Source organism: Bos grunniens, chromosome 5 (genome assembly GCF_055505025.1).
Source record: "Bos grunniens cultivar Pamir isolate PY7600 chromosome 5, Bosgru_T2T1.0, whole genome shotgun sequence".
In the NCBI taxonomy this organism is placed as follows: domain Eukaryota; kingdom Metazoa; phylum Chordata; class Mammalia; order Artiodactyla; family Bovidae; genus Bos; species Bos grunniens.
Window position 1 is genome coordinate 69,738,512 of NC_141169.1, and position 17,437 is coordinate 69,755,948.

At 43.6% G+C, this 17,437-nt stretch overlaps 1 protein-coding gene across 6 annotated transcripts in view; it reads right to left on the minus strand.

Annotated features, from left to right (window-relative positions):
• APPL2 (adaptor protein, phosphotyrosine interacting with PH domain and leucine zipper 2) overlaps positions 1-16,570 on the minus strand; it is a 51,699-nt gene extending 35,129 nt beyond the window's left edge. For 4 of the 6 annotated variants that reach the window (XM_086401132.1, XM_086401130.1, XM_086401129.1 and 1 more), the window contains exons 1-2: positions 16,341-16,570; positions 8,459-8,557 (exon numbers count right to left, since the gene is read on the minus strand). In XM_086401132.1, the coding sequence (XP_086257258.1) occupies positions 8,459-8,557; positions 16,341-16,394 (153 nt within the window). In that variant the 5' untranslated portion in view covers positions 16,395-16,570. The remainder of the gene's footprint in view (positions 1-8,458; positions 8,558-16,340) is intronic. The other 2 variants (XM_086401131.1, XM_086401128.1) reach the window with 1 other exon arrangement.
• Positions 16,571-17,437: the final 867 nt, after the last annotated feature.

Consider the following 17,437-nt stretch of genomic DNA (forward strand, 5'->3'; position numbering starts at 1 on the left):
CCCACGCTCTTAAGATCCTAAGTCCTGCTAAGAGAAGAGACCTGAGAAGACCACTACTTTGGGCTAGAGATGACACACTTTTCCTATAAAAGGCCAGATAGCAATTATTTTTGACTTATTGGATGGATGGTCTCTGTCATGACACAAAAGCAGCCATAAGTAATTCATGGGCAAATAAGTGTGGCTTTGTTCCAACTTTATTTACAAAAATAAGAGCCCAGTCCAAGGGCCATAAGGTGCTGGTCCTGTTTAGACAGTAAATGTCTCACAAGATTGTCCTCTGCCTCACCTCCCTCAGGAGGCTCCCATGAAGCTACAACTCTTCAGAGTCAGGAACAGATTCTGCTCTTCTAGTCCATTCTTTTCTTTATTTTAGCTAAGTCTAAAATATTACTGCCCCACATCTGCCTCCTTAGAGACCAATCAACATGACAACCACACTCCTTGCTTTCATAACAAGCAAGGGCCACAGGCTGCTTGAATCCTGCTCGGCTTTAGAGGGTCCTGGCAAGCACCCTCACATGTAGTGGAGATAGCTGCCAGGGAGCTGCTGGCACCCGACTGTGCCCAGGCCTACGGGGGAGGGGGGGTTCGTGGGGAGGGGGTGCTCATGTGCTATGTGCACAACTCCACTGAGGCTCAGGGAGAAGGGGCAGAGCAAACAACACACACAACTGCTTCCAAAACTCCTGTGTACAGTGGCCTCTGCCAGGTCTCTACTAGAAATAGTTTCTGAAAATCCTGTGTATTTCAGATGTGTGTGATTCCAGGCACCAAGATTCTGTTCTACAAGCATGACTCCACCAAAGACAAAAACAATACATGTTACAAAATGGCCTGTCACCTGCCCTGAAAAGAAATGAAACTCCCCTGGACAGAGCACATGATATGAAGTCTTTTTAAACTAGACCAACTTTAATCTTAACTCATACTTAATGTATTGTACACAAAGGTTTCATGAAATGCTTTACCAACATCAATTAATTAATCCACACCCTGTGAGGTAAGCCTGCCTAATTATCTCTGCAATAAGACCTGTAAAACTGGAACTTGAGTTAAGAGTAAATATTAGTAGTAACAATAATAAAAGTAGCTGCTAATATTTACTGAGTCTTTTCTAGGTACCTGAATTGCTGTTAAGCACTGTTTATATATCATCACATTTAATCCTTATAAGGCACTTACAATGTACAGCATATTCTTACTCTCATACAAATGAGGAGAAAGGTTCTTCTATAATAAACTACACAATTAGTAACCAGAATGGCAACAACTCAACTCAGATCTGTCAGACTCAAAATCTAAAGCGCAAGTTCTTAACAATACATTGGGTTGGCCAAAAAGTTCATTTATAAAACTCGAATGAACTTTTTGGCTAACCCGATACTATTCCTATCCAAAGTCCAAAACTGTACTTAGTCGTACTCCATGGGCAGGCCTCGTAGGGCCTATAAATATCAGCATAAATTCTGTATTTTCCTAGCTGTAGTTCAGCAAAAGCAGTGGTCTAAAATGTAGACTCTATGAATAATGGAGTTCTGGGAGTAGAGTCCTTCAGTGCTCTGGAATAGCTCTCTGGTTACCATCTACTCTATCAGATGTGTCATAAGAATCCTTAAGAGGGAGAACCTGAAGAAGGGTTTACTGACAGAATGTTCTAAACAACATCACTTCGCAAGGCTGGTGCCAAGCAGAAAGACCAGTGGTTGACAAAGCCAGAAGGAAAACTGAGATTTGGACAAAGAACTGTTTACCTCATGGTGGCGTGGAGCACTCACCAACTGCAACTGTCACCTGAAACCGCCTGAAGGCCCGGGACCGGGAAGGAGAGGCCAGGAGCGGGGGCAGAGGAAACCCACTAGGGTCACCGTCACAGTGTAGGCACTACTGTGATCTCCACCAAACACTTGGCCAGAAGCGTTGCCTGAAGTCAAGCGGTTGAGAGTCTCATTCATCACAGCACTACCCCAAGCTGATGGGATCAGGAGCCCAGGCTGGAGCGTGGCAAAGAGAAAGGATAGAGAGCCCTGACTGGGGCAGGCCCTGAGGGGTACCTGCTGAGGACTCCAGCAATACTCTGCAGGTACCAGGGAAGCCCTGAGGAACCTGGGCAGGAGAATAACAAGGTCAGATGTGAGCAGAATTCCTTAAGTGGCTGTGTTGCAAAAGAAACCTTGAAGGGAGAAAGAGGATGACATGAGGGTCAGGAGACCATTTGAAGTTGAGTGAGAGAGAGAAAAGGCTGACGCCAAGCCAGAAAGTAGAGAAGGTAGCAGAGATCTGCCTGCTATCACTGAGGCAAAAACATCAGGCTTGAGTGAATGGGGGAGGAGTCCAAGACTGCTGGACCCTAGACCGGATGACCCACGATGGCAGTCCCCAAGCTAAGGTGCTGATGGCAGGGCACAGATCTGGGGGGACAATCAAGCACACAGTGAGGGTACGCGACATTCTCGTCAGTCCTTCATTTAACACCTAGTTATCAAATAGTGAATGAGGCCAGGCAAGGTGCTGGGCACTGGAGACAAAGAAAATCTGCTCTCAGAGCTCACAGTGCACAGAGAGGCAAAAAATCCCACACACTGTCCCTCAGAGCTCTGACCCACAAGAGCGCAGGGCGTCTGGGTGCTTTGGTGAGAAGGGAGAAAAGGAACACAGGAAAGGCGTCAGATACCTCGGATCTGAAGTCAGCCTTAAAAGTCACCTGCTGGGAAGGCCATTTGCCAGGACAAGGGGCCCCTGGGGATTCCGGGCAGCAGGAACGGCACAGCAGTCTCGAGATGTATGCAGGGCCTGGCACACCGGGCCAGCTGAAGACGAGACTAGAGGAGCAGGCTGAGACTCAGCACACAAAGAGCTCTGCGTGCCATACTGAGGGTTTCATCAGGGAGCCACAGAAGCATCTAAAGACAGGGAAGGTTTGGATGTAGTAGCTTGAGGGTAAAGAATGGACAGAAGAGCGAAAGACAATCCCCTGACCACAGGGAAACTGCTTAGGATGGTGCTGCAGTAGCACAGGTAAGAGCGGAAAACTCTCTCTCCATAGTGACAAGAGGCAAAAGTCATTTGGAATAAGGACCTAGAGATGAGGGCTAGAAACAGATTCTGAAATGGCCAGGCTGTGCTGCAGTGACCTTGCCCAGCAAGCTGGTAGAGACTAACCAGAGAAGGCTTCCTGTGGAGTTAGACTTAAGGGGCAGGCAGCAAAGGGTGCCAGGACAAGAAAACAATCAAGAATGGTGGGCAGAGACTCGGGAGAGACACCGTCACAGGGACCAAAGACAGTTAGTTGTGCAGGGGCCGCTGGTACCAGCATCGGGTGCTGCCCGGGAGGGAGGGTGGACAGGGGCTGGGAATCAGGCACGAAGCGGCCTGTGCAGCCAGCGGGGGACGGAGTCTAGAATGAGGAGCAAACATCAACGATGCAGTGAGGAATCAGAACGCAGCTACACTGCCCCTTGAGGAAAGTCAAGATCACAGGACCAAGTTCTATTTAACCCAACCAGTGGACCCAGGGTACAGTGCTATCATAACTATGATTATTCTAAGGCTTAGAAGGTGGTTATGTTAACGGTGAGCACTTCCTGCCAAGGACTGATCTTATACTTTACAGGTATTAGCTCCATTAACCCTCACAACAACCTATGAGGTGGTTATTACTATTAATATGACCTCTGTTTAACTGATAAGGAAACCCAGGCAATCAAGTGACCTGCTCAAGGTCACCCAGCAAGTGGCCAAGACTGGAACCCAGAGCTGATACATCTAAGGTCACACACTTAACCTCGTACCTAAGGAATGAGCCTGGCCCAGAATAATCTCTACCAATCTGAAAGCCTTCAATGTTGGCATGAGGGAAGGTTGTAGATTCCATATGCAAACCCAGTGCAAAAACCCAGGTCTCTGAGGCTGCTTCCAGGAACCACTCAGGGGCTCTCTGCTCCCGTACCTCAGCCTTGAGCTACACATATTCCTCTGTCCCTGTCATACGAACCTCAATGTGACTGTTTTTGAGAGCTGTTAAAATGCACTGATTGAAACCATTATGAATAAAACCCAATTAAACAAGGGGAGTTTCCCTGGGACACAAAAAGGAGCTGGCTCCCACCTTTAACACACTACAAAGCTGCTAGGCTGCTAAGCAGGGTTGTTCTGTGATGACAAGAACAACTGCTGAAGACTCCCACTTCCTTAGCCTCGGCTGACATTTCCAGAGACCAGTATGTCAAGAGAGTACAGTGTGGCGGTGTAGAGTGAGAGTGCAATAAAGTTTTAGAGTCAAAGACCTGAGTTCAAATTCTGATCCTGACTCTCATCAGCTGTATGATCACAGGCAAGCTGCATAAGCTCTCTTAGTTTCCCTGCCTGTAAACACCTACTATAAAAACACTTCTCCTTTACTGTGAAAGCTAAATGAAATTATACACAAGAGGTGTCTCGCCAAGTGTGTGGTACATTTATGTGTCTCATACTATTTTTATTATTAAAATACACAGTTCTGATCCTCTATGCCTTCCAAATCCTTCTCTCTCCCCCATTAAAAGCTCCCGCTCCTGGATGCCCACTACTCTGTTTCCCAAGAGGAACAATGACTTATTTAGTTTGATATCTATATATATATATCTCATCATTTCTAAAAAGTATTTTCCTCTTTATAATAACAAATGTATGCATATCTTGCAAAGTACTTTACTCCTATCCCCTCCCGCTGTCTAAGCCCAATTTGAAAAGATATGATTCCCAACTCCAGTGTGGACTTTTACATTTTAGGATCAGGAGTTCTGCACTTCAAAAGGTCTGTTTAAGAACAGCTGCAAAGGGACGTTCCTGGTGGTCCAGTGGTTAAGACTCGACCTTCCAATGCAAGGGGTATGGGATCGATCCCTGTTCGGGGAATTAAGATCCCATATGCTGCAGGGTGTGTTTTAAAGTTGTAGAAAAAAATTTAACAAAAAAAGGTAAATAAAAAAGGAACAGCTGCAGAGATGAGACCATGTTTAAGCAAGCCAGTTTTGCTGAAGGAAAGGGAAAGAGCCTGAACCATGGTTCTCACGTCAAAAAATTCCATCCAGAACGTAATTAAAAAAAAAAAAAAAACCACACCAGAACAAACGAAGAAATCCATCCAGACTGAAGGCACCAACTACAGAGGCGTGTCATCTGTTGGAGGAGAAAGACGGTTCTAGAAGATGCCAGGTTTCACTAACACTGCTAGGAACATCATTTGACCTTCCCCTGTTTCCTCAGTACAGTGTCTGAGAGAAGTAGTATTACCAAAGTAAACTTTCCAGATCCTAATAAATCCATTTTTTAAAGATTTTTTAAAAACCTTAACCTTTCTAGGAAAGAAACAAAAGTACAGCAGATATACAAAATCAAAACAAATATATTAAATGCAAAACTTGGGCAGATTTTTACTGAATATGTATACTCATGCATATATTTAAACACTATGTAAGTTTTAAACTTACTTAGTCAATAGTCTGAAAGACAGCAGAGATTCCTAAGTATGTAAATCATCTCTGCTGCAGGAGACGAATTCTTTTGTTCAGATGACCCACGATGGAGTACGCAGCTCCTGCGTGTGCAATGGCGTGTCTGACACTTAGGAAGCCACAGGCCATCCAGGCACTGCTGCAAAATGCTGAAAACAGCTTAGAGCCCACAGCTTCATTCTACTGCTTAAGACAAATAAAATTACAGACTTTCCCCAAACCAGCCAATATCAGCAAAACTGCTCACAGAACTTTCCTCTAGTTTTTTTTCACTCTTCCTCTTTCTAAAACTAAGGCCCAAATGGGCAAGTTCACTGTATCAGAATCCAGAAAATTACCATGCGGCTTGATTTAAAATATCTTTTATGAACATTTATCATTTATTAACAGCATTAACCTGGTTTGAAAAATGTAATAATGAAAAACATCTTGCTAAGCACCTGTATTTTAAAATGAAATTACAAAACTCTATTAATATAATTGAACAGGTCTAGGTGTAAAATATTTAAGGAAGAATGTTAAATAAAACCAAGAAAACATAACCTAAGGGGAAACGCTGAATGAAAATATTGGCACCTCTTTCTCTTTCTCCCTCCCTTTATCTCTTTCTGCCCAACCACATACATGGACATAAACAAAGGGATCAAAGAGGAGTTAGAAAGTTTTCTTTTTAATTAAAAAGAAACAAAACATGTTCAAATAAACCTGAAAAACAACTAGCCCTGACCCAACTAGCCCTGACCTCAGCCAATCTGAGTGCCACCGGACACTGCCAGAATCCGTCCCTGAGCTGGCAGCATTAGCCAGACGTTCCTGCTAAGCTTCTGCCACAGGAAACGCCGAGGCAGAAGGAAGGGTTTCTGCCAGCACAAAAGCCCATGTGATGATCATGTGGTGTGAACTGAGAGCTGGTTACAGCTCTTGGAATGCAAGATCCACTTAATTTTGGCAAAATGCAGTTTTCTGGGCTCAAAAAACAAAAAAAAAAAACACATAAGAGAGTGTCTGGACATCTCCAAGTAAATGATTCTGACAGACACGGAGAGGCAGAGCAGAGACTCTTGGGAGTGGCGGAGTTGTAGTCCCTTAAGTCTTGGGACGCTTAAACCTTAAACAGGAGACCAATCATTTGACAACAATATTCAAATTCCTGAAGAGCAAGCAAATTTCAGTAAAAAAATTTTCTATTCCCTTAAATTCTGAATATTCAGGAAAAAAATACAAAAAATGTAATCGAAATAAATAGGGTTTTTGAAAAACTGACGAAGTAGGTCTCCTTGTTTCTGAGTGCTTTACCTCAGAAACAAAACCACAAATAACTGTGTGATTCTTTTGGTCACTAAAATTAGTTCCAATTAATAAGTAACACTTTTATAATATAGTAGTTTGCAAATCTCTATCTCTAGCCTGAACTCTGGATCTGAACTTTCAACATGATCTCTTTCCCCACTTTGATGTCCATGGACACTTCAGCCTTTCAAGAATTAAGATTGGCGTCTCTGCCATTCCTGTCACTGTCACACACACACATCCACACACACACTCACACACACCCCCACAAACATTCCAGCTCCTCTTCCTGTGCTCTCCCAACTATGCACCCTGTCGTTCAAGTCAGAGACCTGGGCTTCATTCTTGATTCATTCTTCACTGACCTGACCCCTTCACATTCAGTCAATCACCAATCTGCCTCTTCCTGTTGCCACTGCCCTAGCTCAGGCTACCACTCTTATGTGTAGTAGTTAAGAGTCTGGGCTTTGGCTTCAGGCTGACTTGCTCTGCCATGTATTAACAGGGTGGACTTGGGAAGTCACTCATATGAGAATCCTTAAATCTCCTGACCTAGAAAATGAAGAAAACAGTAACAACACTCACCTCACAGAGTTGTGAGTGAATTTAAATGAAATGATTACAGGTAAAAGCCTCTGAAACTGTGCCTAGACCTTAAGAAGTAGTCGATAAATTTCAACCGTCACAATCATCCTCCTTTTGGGTGTCCAGCACAATCCTCCGGGTTAGGCACCCTTTCTCTCCCAGCACCTCTACACGCTTTGCTAACTGTCTTGTCTCCCAACCCAGCTGTAAGCTCCCTAATGGCAAGGACTGAGTCTTTTTCCCATATATGATATGAACGAATGATTAATAAAACAATGATAATAAGTGATTATATATGAAGAGTAAGTATGTAATAATAAATGACTACACATGACTACTAATATACACTATTATACACTGAATGTGGTATTTATTTAGAGATCATAGGTGAGAAAAAGAAACAGTAACACAGACAGATTTAAGTCAGCAAGGAATTAATAATGAAACCGGTTGCCATAATATTTTGACGTGTAAGGTACCAAATTTTACTTTTAAGTAACTCTCAAGTTTTATCCTAGCAAGTAACATACATAGGCAATTCTTGATCTTAAAAAGATTCACTTTTGCTACTCAGCAATTTATTTTCCATGGTTTTGCAAGATAAAGATACTTGTTCCTCAAAACAAAGAACCACCCAACTGTTCTAGAACTGTGACTCAAATCTTTTCAGAGGAAGCACTTGAAAAAACATCTCTATGCGCCTGCACTGACATCTAAGACTGATATTTATGAGAAAGAAAAGAGCCATGCCTCAGAATACTGAACCCACTCATTCACAAGTAGGAAGAGGAGACTCAAATGTTTCCCTTTGGGAGTGCATTCCTTTTTTTTTTTATTAAAAAGCAGTGATGTGGTACCTTTCTACTGGTTCTACTAGTTACAGGAAAATTATCCTCTTTCTTAAGCTATGAAAGCAAACTGTCCTTAGTTTTTTGAGATGAAGAGAAGAGAAAAACAATTGTGATTTTATTTCAAAAATTTAAAGGGGGGTGTTCTGACTCAAATCTCTTGACCTCCTGAGAGAAGTTCAAGGTGAGGGCAGAGGGCTCCTACTCTGTTCCTCTCCAGGTGAGTGGGCACGAGGATACCTGGGCTCCATAGACGCGCTGCATCGCTTGAAGCAGCTGGTTGGTATAATCTGTGAGAGTGCCGGCATCTTCCTCAAACACACTCAGTAAAGAGCGAGTCTGCAAGAAAAGAGGCCAATATTATTTCCAAGTGGAAAAGTTACAAAAGAAGTAAAACAAATACACACACACACACACAGAACTGGGAAGGGAAGATGCCTGTTCTCTGGCTTTATTATTTCATTGCTAATACTGATACAAGTTGATTCCTGGAGCTTTAATTTAGAATTCCTTTTCTAATCCTTTAGACTACAGTGCAAGGCCAAACTGAATACAGTTCGAGTATTGGGAACAGAGAAGGAAAGCTGGTTTCTAAAGGGTTAAGACTCAAGGGCTATTATCTGTCTCGACTTTAGCCTCTACCTAAGCACCAGTGAAGTTCATCCAATAAAACAGTGTTAAAAAGGGCAGCCTCTCCCTTCAAGCCCATAACTTGAACTCAGTGTCAGTCCTGTCTGTGTACCTGGGGTGTGGTCACCCAGCACTGCATCATCTCAGTCGTTAACCATCTGTCTGGTTTTCTGCAATCTTGAGTGTCTTGCAGGAGTGTGTCATTCCTTCCGCTTAAGACACTACAGTCAATCTCCATGTCTTACGTCACATTCTAGTCAACCACATTTTTAAACTCATGGCCAGGAAATTTCGTGTACTATGGGCATGCCAGCAGAAGTTCTGGGCACAAAACTCAAATAGAAACTTAGGAACGCTAGCTCCATTCCTTTGGGAAGACTACTCAGGGTTTCAAGAACAGCTGAGCAATGTCTTAGATGAAAGGTATTTCCTATCATTTTCATGCAGAGTGCCTGATCTGCTGAGCACTAAGAAAATATTTATATATTGGAAGATGTCTAAAGAAGTATCACGGCATCACATAAGAGACCATGTCTGTTCAAGGGACTACTGTTAATGTGTCTAGCACAATGGGAAACATTAGTGACAATGGGATCTCTATTTCAGAAAACAACCCACTAGGCAGTGAACAGAGAGTAAACTACAGAAATGTCTTTAATAAGGTGATTCCAGGGCAGCTTACAAAGAACAATCCATTAAGGTGCATAGTTTCCCTGCAAAGGAATTTCAATTCCTTCTTTCTTTTTCTAACTTATCTCAGGCAAGAGAACAATAACTGACCCCAAAGCATCCCCTAATAAACTAGAAGAGAAATCCAGGCGTTTGAATCGTCTGACCTTTGATTTTGTTGACAAACTCTGGGGCACTTCACAGCAGTACATATTATCCTGGCTTTGCCTGAGGTCTTTATGGCTAAAAATACCTTCTCTGAAACCAATGAACTCTCTTCAGTACCAATTCCTATCAACAGAAGGATCAGAACAAATAAAACAAAAATCATGGCTGTGACCCACTGGATCTTAATCCATCACTGCATGTCAATGAGTAGGTGAAAAACATTGGTTTAGAATTCTTTATTATATCTCTTTCAAATATACTATTTGAAAAAAAGAAGATTGCTAAAAGATGTTTTTGGAACCTACAGTGACTAGTCCATTACTCTAGAGTCATTCATTCACGTATATACTTTAGCCTTCATCCAATATTGGATGATACACTGTGATGGGGATTCAGATTCAGCGATGTTCTCCAGAAGCTTATAGTCTATTGGGCCCTCTCAAAGGCTCTGCGATCCTCTTGGGACCATGTCAGTCCTGGGTCCAAATTCAGGCCCTAACACTAATTTGCAGGTAGCCCTAGAAGTAAAGAAAGTCCTTACGGTGCCTACCAGTGTCTAACACTAGCGGTAGCAGAGGATAGTGATCATGAAGCAGATAATGAACGTCAGTCGCTTATTACACGTTGGCTTCACATGTATCATTTCATTTCAACACTGTGGCAACATTATCTACACAGTTAACTACTGATGTAAACGTCAGCTAATAGGAGAGAGCCTTTCGGTACTCATGGTGTCAACGATGAAGGAGTTCTTCAATGTTTATTATGATTCGGGTTCCTTTCTTTGCTATAACAGTATGTCTAAGAGAAAGAAAAAGAGCGATACAACTGGATCGAGGCTATTTAATTTTTTAAAATACTACTCCCATCCATTTAGTTGAATCCTACTTACTGTTTTTAAAACTCTTAGGAACAAAACAGAATGGAAAATGAGCTGTAGGATGAAACGAGAGGGCTTGTATAAATATCCTCCACAAAGAGAGTAGAAAGAAAGCTAAAGACTACCATTTACTCTGCCTGTGTATCAGACACTGTGTCGAGCACTAAATACTACTTCATCTAATCCTTCCACCAACTTCATTAGATACCACAGTTAAACTACCCCTTTTACAGATGATAAAACTGAGGCTCATCAAGGTTAAGAAACCTCCCACAACTGGGAAGCAGCAGGGCTGCAATGTAAACCCAGGTCTGGCTGGCACCAATGGCCAACGTTGTTTCCATCACAGGAGTCTGCATCCGTCACCCAGCAAAGGTGGGTTTCACCAGTGGGCATGCCCCTTGGCCCACAGCCCCCAATCCCGTCTGGAGGCGGGATGCAGCCGTCTGGAGCTGGCTTCTCTTTGCTCATCCTACTGTCATGCTCTTACCTGTGATAACAGCCAAAGCTACATCACAGATCTTTTCTTTATATCCTGAACATGTTTATCATGATACTAAAACTGACAAAAACACTCCTATCTTCCCTTTCTAACTGAACGAGGCCACGATCATCTTGAAAAAAAATACCCAGCTATCTCAGACACTGTTTTAATATCCACAGTTATCAGCCATCTGTTTAAATACATGGAACAACAGGAATGTTCTGAGATATGAAGAAGGAATAGGACCAGTCATAGGTACACTAGTTGCTGGAAAGTTCTACCAAAAAATCCAGAGGACACTGTTGCATATAATTATAAGGACAATAACAGCAATCATTTATGGAGTTACTGTAACATGCAAGCGTGGAGATATTGATACTTGATATATGTTGCTTATTCTTCATAAGAATTAAGCAAGTATTTTATTCTGATTTTACATGTGCTGAAACACAAGCTCAGAGAGGTTGAGTCACGTCCTGGATCAAGATTTAAATTCCATCCTTTCTCTACTACTCTATACTTTCAAGAGTATGCCTGGACAGAAGAACAAAACCAAACACCTCAGCCTTAGCACCACACTACCTTCCATCTTACAATAAAGAAACCAAGTGTAATCTAACAAAATAGTCCTAAACATTTTTCACGCCTAAAAACAGCATCTACTTATATAATGGCACAATTTCAATAGCTGTGATTATAAAATTTACACACATGTATGTGTATATTTTATATGTATTTAAAATGTTTCAATATTTATCACATATAATATATACAAGTATAAATACTACATATATATATTTAAGGTAAAAACAAAACTCTTATTCCCACATTATGGGAGAGGGACAGAAATGTCTCAGTAGAACCAAGTCTACTGAAATAAAGATGTATTATAAACAAAGAGTACAGCAGGACAAAAGTCTTCCACAATGAAGACAAAACCACTAGGCAATGTTCTGATGCATCTTGCTGGAGTTAAAAAGGCCTGGTTTCCCAGTTGGACCTCTCACTGCATAATCTCAGAACTTAGTCCTTAAACTGTCTGTGCTTCAGTTGTGCCAACTGCAAAGGAAACAAACATCATAACAAAACAGCAAGCAACAGCGCTTCACTTTATCTCAAAAGCACACCACGTACAGGAAAAAGAATAGCCCCTAGAGAAGGGCAAGCTGCAGCAGCTCAAAGTTGCATTTGTGTTCCTATCACAGTAGTAGTCACACAGTGCAGGAACTGCTGCTCTCATCTGTCTCCCAGAACAGACTGTCAACCAACAGAGGGCAGGCATTCTTATCTGTCATTACATTCCAGCATTTACCAGCACTTAGCCAGGAGCAGGGGACTTTCCAGGTGGCTCTAGTGGTAAAGAACCCGCCTGCCAATGCAGGAGACAAAGGAGACACAAGTTCAATCCCTGGGTCAGGAAGAACCCTTGCAGAATGGAATGGCAACCCACTCCAGTATTCTTGCCTGGAGAATTCCATGGACAGAGGAGCCTGGCGGGCTACAGTCCATAAGGTTGCAAAGAGTCACACACGACTGAAGTGACTTAGCACAGCACAGCCAGGATCAGAGGCTCCCAAACAGCAACAGAGACAAGTATCTTAATCCCTAAAACATTCTGTTGCTCATATAGCAGAGATCAAATTGTGAACATCCGTTGGATCACTGAGAAAGCAAGTGAGTTCCAGAAAAACATCTACTTCTGCTTTATTGACTAGGCCAAAGCCTTTGATTGTGTGGATCACAACAAACTGTGGAAAATTCTTCAAGAGATGGGAATACTAGACCACCTTACCTGCCTCCTGAGAAATCTGTATGCAGGTCAAGAAGCAACGGTTACAACTGGACATGGAACAACAGACTGGTTCCAAATGGGGAAAGGAGGACATCAAGGCTGTATATCGTCACCCTGCTTATTTAACTTATATGCAGAGTACATCATTCGAAATGTTGGGCTGGATGAAGCACAAGTTGGAATCAAGATTGCCGAGAGAAATATCAATAACCTCAGATATGCAGATGACCCCAACCTTATGGCAGAAAGCAAAGAACTAAAGAGCCTCTTGATGAAAGTGAAAAAGTTGGCTTCAAACTCAACATTCAGAAAATGAAGCTCATGGTATCTGGTCCTATCACTTCATGGCAAATAGATGGGGAAACAATGGAAACAGAGAGATACTTTATTTTTGGGGCTCCAAAATCACTGCAAATGGTGACTGCAGCCATGAAAATAAAAGACGCTTACTCCTTGGAAGGAAAGTTATGACCAACCTAGACAGCATATTAAAAAGCAGAGTCATTACTTTGCCAACAAAGGTCCATCTATCAAGGCTATGATTTTTCCAGCAGCCATGTATGGATGTGAGGGTTGGACTATAAAGAAAGCTGAGCGCCGAAGAATTGATGCTTTTGAACTGTGGTGTTGGAAAAGACTCTTGAGAGTCCCCTGGACTGCAAGGAGCTCAAACCAATCAGTCCTAAAGGAAATCAGTCCTGAATATTCACTGGAAGGACTGATGCTGAAGCTCCAATACTTTGGCCACCTGATGGGAAGAACTGACTCCTTAGAAAGACCCTGATGCTAGGAAAGACTGAAGGCGGGAGGAGAATGGAATGACAGAGGATGAGATGGTTGGATGGCATCACTGACTCGACTGACATGAGTGTGAATAAGTTCTGGGAGTTGGTGATGGACAGGGAAGCCTGGCATGCTGCCGTCCAAGGGGTTGCAAAGAGTTGGACATAACTGAGTGACTGAACTCTTATAATACGTTGTGCAGGGCTGTGAACTATAAAGAAAAAAGGACGTGAACAGATGTATCTAAGGTCAGTGAACTGTTTTTCAGCTCCTCTTGGGTCACTGAGTTTAAACATAAAAGTTTCTGTGTTCATTAATGAATCCTATGCAACCAGGTTACTGGAGTAACCCTCATAAATACTCCACATAAAACAAGAGGAAACAAACAATAGATGGTTTCTTAAGAACGCTTCCTTTTAGTGAAATACTCTAGGTCACCGATGACAGAAAAGCCAGGTGCTAGGTGGCTGGGCTAACTTCAACAACACAAGCAGACTGCCTGAGTTCCAATCCTGGCTCTTCCACTCTATAATGTATAATTCTGGGGGGAAATTATTTAACTTCTCTGCTCCTTGGTAACTTTAATAGAGGACCTACTTCAAAAGATTGTTGGATTAGATGAGTTAATATACGTAAAGTATTGAGAACAGTGCCTGGCACATAAAATGCATATATGATACAGGTGTTTGCTATGGTTTTTATTCTTTATAGATAAAACGAAGGAGTTGGATTAGATTCCTTCCAATTAGAAGTCTATGAATCTCTTGGGAGGAAAGCTGCATTAGGCACAGGCCCCACACAAGAACACTATGCTTTGATGGTTATCAGAGACCGTCCTAGAAGTTAGCTTCCTTTCAAACCTCACCAAGAAGCCTTGTGACACTCACGTCTCAAAAGCAATGACAAATTCATCGCATAAAGAGGAACCCTAAAGACGAATGAGAAGGCCTCCATACCTCTTCTTCCTCAAGCATGATAAAACTTTAAGCCCCTTAAAGATCATCTGCTCCTCATTCTGCAGATGAGAAAAACCAAGCCAGTCACACTATTGGGCTCGTGCTGTCGCTCGGTGTTTTTTATCACTGTGCCACCTGGGAAGCCCCAGTCACAGGACAGGGATGAGGAATTCACCCAAATCAAATGATGAGTTAATGTTAGAGCCACAATTAGGACCTTGCTTGCCAGTCCTCCTTAGCCTGCCTCATAGCTGAGTACATCCTGAAAACACTCAGAACTAGTGCATATTCATTGATGTGAGAACCAAAAATTCCAAATGTTAACTCCTCGGTGAGGGCAACACTGAGATTCAGTTAGTGCAGCCTCTCTCATCTGGCTCAGCCATCACCATGCTCCATTAGGAAAGCAATGTATCTTTGCACCTCAGTTTCTCCAACTACAAAGCAAGTGGAAATCCTTGTTCAAAGTGGTGGAAATCCTTGTTCAAAGTGGTGGAAATCCTTGTTCAAAATGATAGAAATCCCACTTTATTATCTTCAGATCTCACATAACAGGTCTGAGGATGGACAAAATGACTTCTACCAAGGGCTTTTGTCCCATCAAAATGCCAGAAGTGCAGAGACTTCAAAGCAGTCTTTGAAAAAGTCAGACCTGAGGATGCCAATTAAAAAAAAAAAAAAAAATCACAGCTTCCTTACAATTTCTTGACTATGTAAGGAAGATGACAAAGAAATGGGCACAAGATTTTAAGCACAGAATCCTTTGATTACTAAGTCTGAAGTGGAGAGATGCAGAATGGGTAAGTTCATCAAAGGATCATCTCCAGGAGGCCCAATTACATTAAGAAGAAAATCGAAAGCAAAAAGGGAAGAGAAGTTGTGAGAGGAAAATAGTTTACTCTTAAAATCTTACTCTCATGTTTTAAGAGTTGAGATACTAGGGAATAAAGAGCCTTACTTAAGTAACCCAGGGATGCAGAGCCACTAGGGTAAATAAGAAGCTGGGGAAACGTGAAAGAAGGTGAACAAAGGTTCCCTGGGGAAAGGTGTACTGATTAGGAACTAAAGTCATTCTGCACTCACTATATTTACACACCAGCTTTCTGCAGAGCTCAAAGGACTTGAATCTCATCTGGGGAGTGCTAATGAAGTTTCCCTGTGCGACAAATGAGAGAGGCATTGTATTATTACAATTTCCTCTTCACAAATGGGAAAACAGGGCCAAGGGGAGTTCTGGCATCGCTGGGAAAGAGGTCGAGGCTCTCTGCCTCTCACTCTGGCCCTAAATCCACCAGGTCCCAGCATATCGGCAGCAGTAATAAGACTGACTTCTTATTCTGTGCCAGACATTACTCGCTAACAACTTTACAGGCATTTCTTTAATTCTAACAACTCTAGGAGGCAGGAACAATTATTATCCCTATCTTACAGATGACGAAACTGAGGCAGAAAAAGATTATCTGCCCGGGGCACCCGGCTAGTAAGCGGTGGAGCCTAGGTGTAGGCCAAGCAGCTCCGGTTTCAGCTGAGTTTGGAGAGGGGTCGGGACACAAAGACTCGGGGTTGCTTTCCCGGTGTCTCCAGCTCTGCCTGAGGGATGCCATGTCCCGGAGCATCCCGGGTTCAGGACATTGGGCCGGGACCCGCCCCCTCCTTGCCCCCAAGGTGGCCCGGCGTACTCCCCGCCTCCACCCCGGGGCTGGAAGGGCCTCCTCGGCCTCAAGCCCTCGGGCGAAGGGGACCCGGGCGGCGGGAGGTACCTGGGGGCTGTCCTGCAACGCCTCCTCTAGCAAGAGCTTGTCCACAGCGGGCATGGTGCCGCGCGGAGAGCCGAGGGCCGGATGGAAGCACGGAGAGCGGACGGCGCGGCAGTCCAGGCTCAGGCGACGAGCGTGTGCTCTGTGCCCTGGGTGGCCCCACGCGCGCCCACGCCTGGCCAGTGGCCGCCGCCGTCCGCCCGCCGGCCCTCCTCTCAGCCCAGCCCTCAGCTGAGCAGGAACAACAGGAAGTGTGGCGAGCGCCGACACGGCCACCGGAAGTGTGGCGGCCCCGCTTCCGCCAGCGCCCTTCTCTCGCGGGAAACCGCATACCCCGCCGGGCTCCCAGAGAGTAGTGTGTGAGGGTTCGTGGTTAAGGGGCCAGTGCTTGAGCTCGAGAATGCATCTAAAGCCCAGGAGGGGGAACTCAAGAGCAGAAGTGAGTGAAAGTCGCTTAGTCGTGTCTGACTCTTTGCGACCCCATGAACTATTCAGTCCATGGAATTCTCCAGGCCAGAACACTGGAGTGGGTAGCCTTTGCCTTCTCCAGGGGATCTTCCCAACCCAGGGAGCAAACCCAGGTCTCTGCCTTGCAGGCAGATTTTTTACCAGCTGAGCCACAAGAGCGCAAAGATAAGGTTTTATCTGCTTGTGGTACCCAGACTTTTTGAGTAAAGGAGATTAAGAGCCGATAGGTTTTGAAAATCTGTGCAATGCTGTGTGAAAATCTTAAGCTCCGCGTACCACTTTTTCTAGAAAAATCTCAGTGCCCTCGGGACAGCTCTGAGAGCAGAGAGGTCACCTAGTTCTAGGAAAAAAAAATAGGTAACTGAATCATCTGTGGTATTTGGAAGTAACCTTTTGGGAAACCACAGCTATTTGGCTAATATGGTTAGGTCTCGCCCTCGTGAATTGGTATGTTGTATCATTTTGGAAAATGTCCTAATTAAGTTTTTAGGGTAGATGATCTAGTTCAGTGTTGTCATTTAGAGATTTTTTTTAAGGGACCCTAAGAATGATTTCGGAGAAGGCGATGGCACCCCACTCCAGTACGCTTGCCTGGAAAATCCCATGGACAGAGGAGCCTGGTAGGCTGCAGT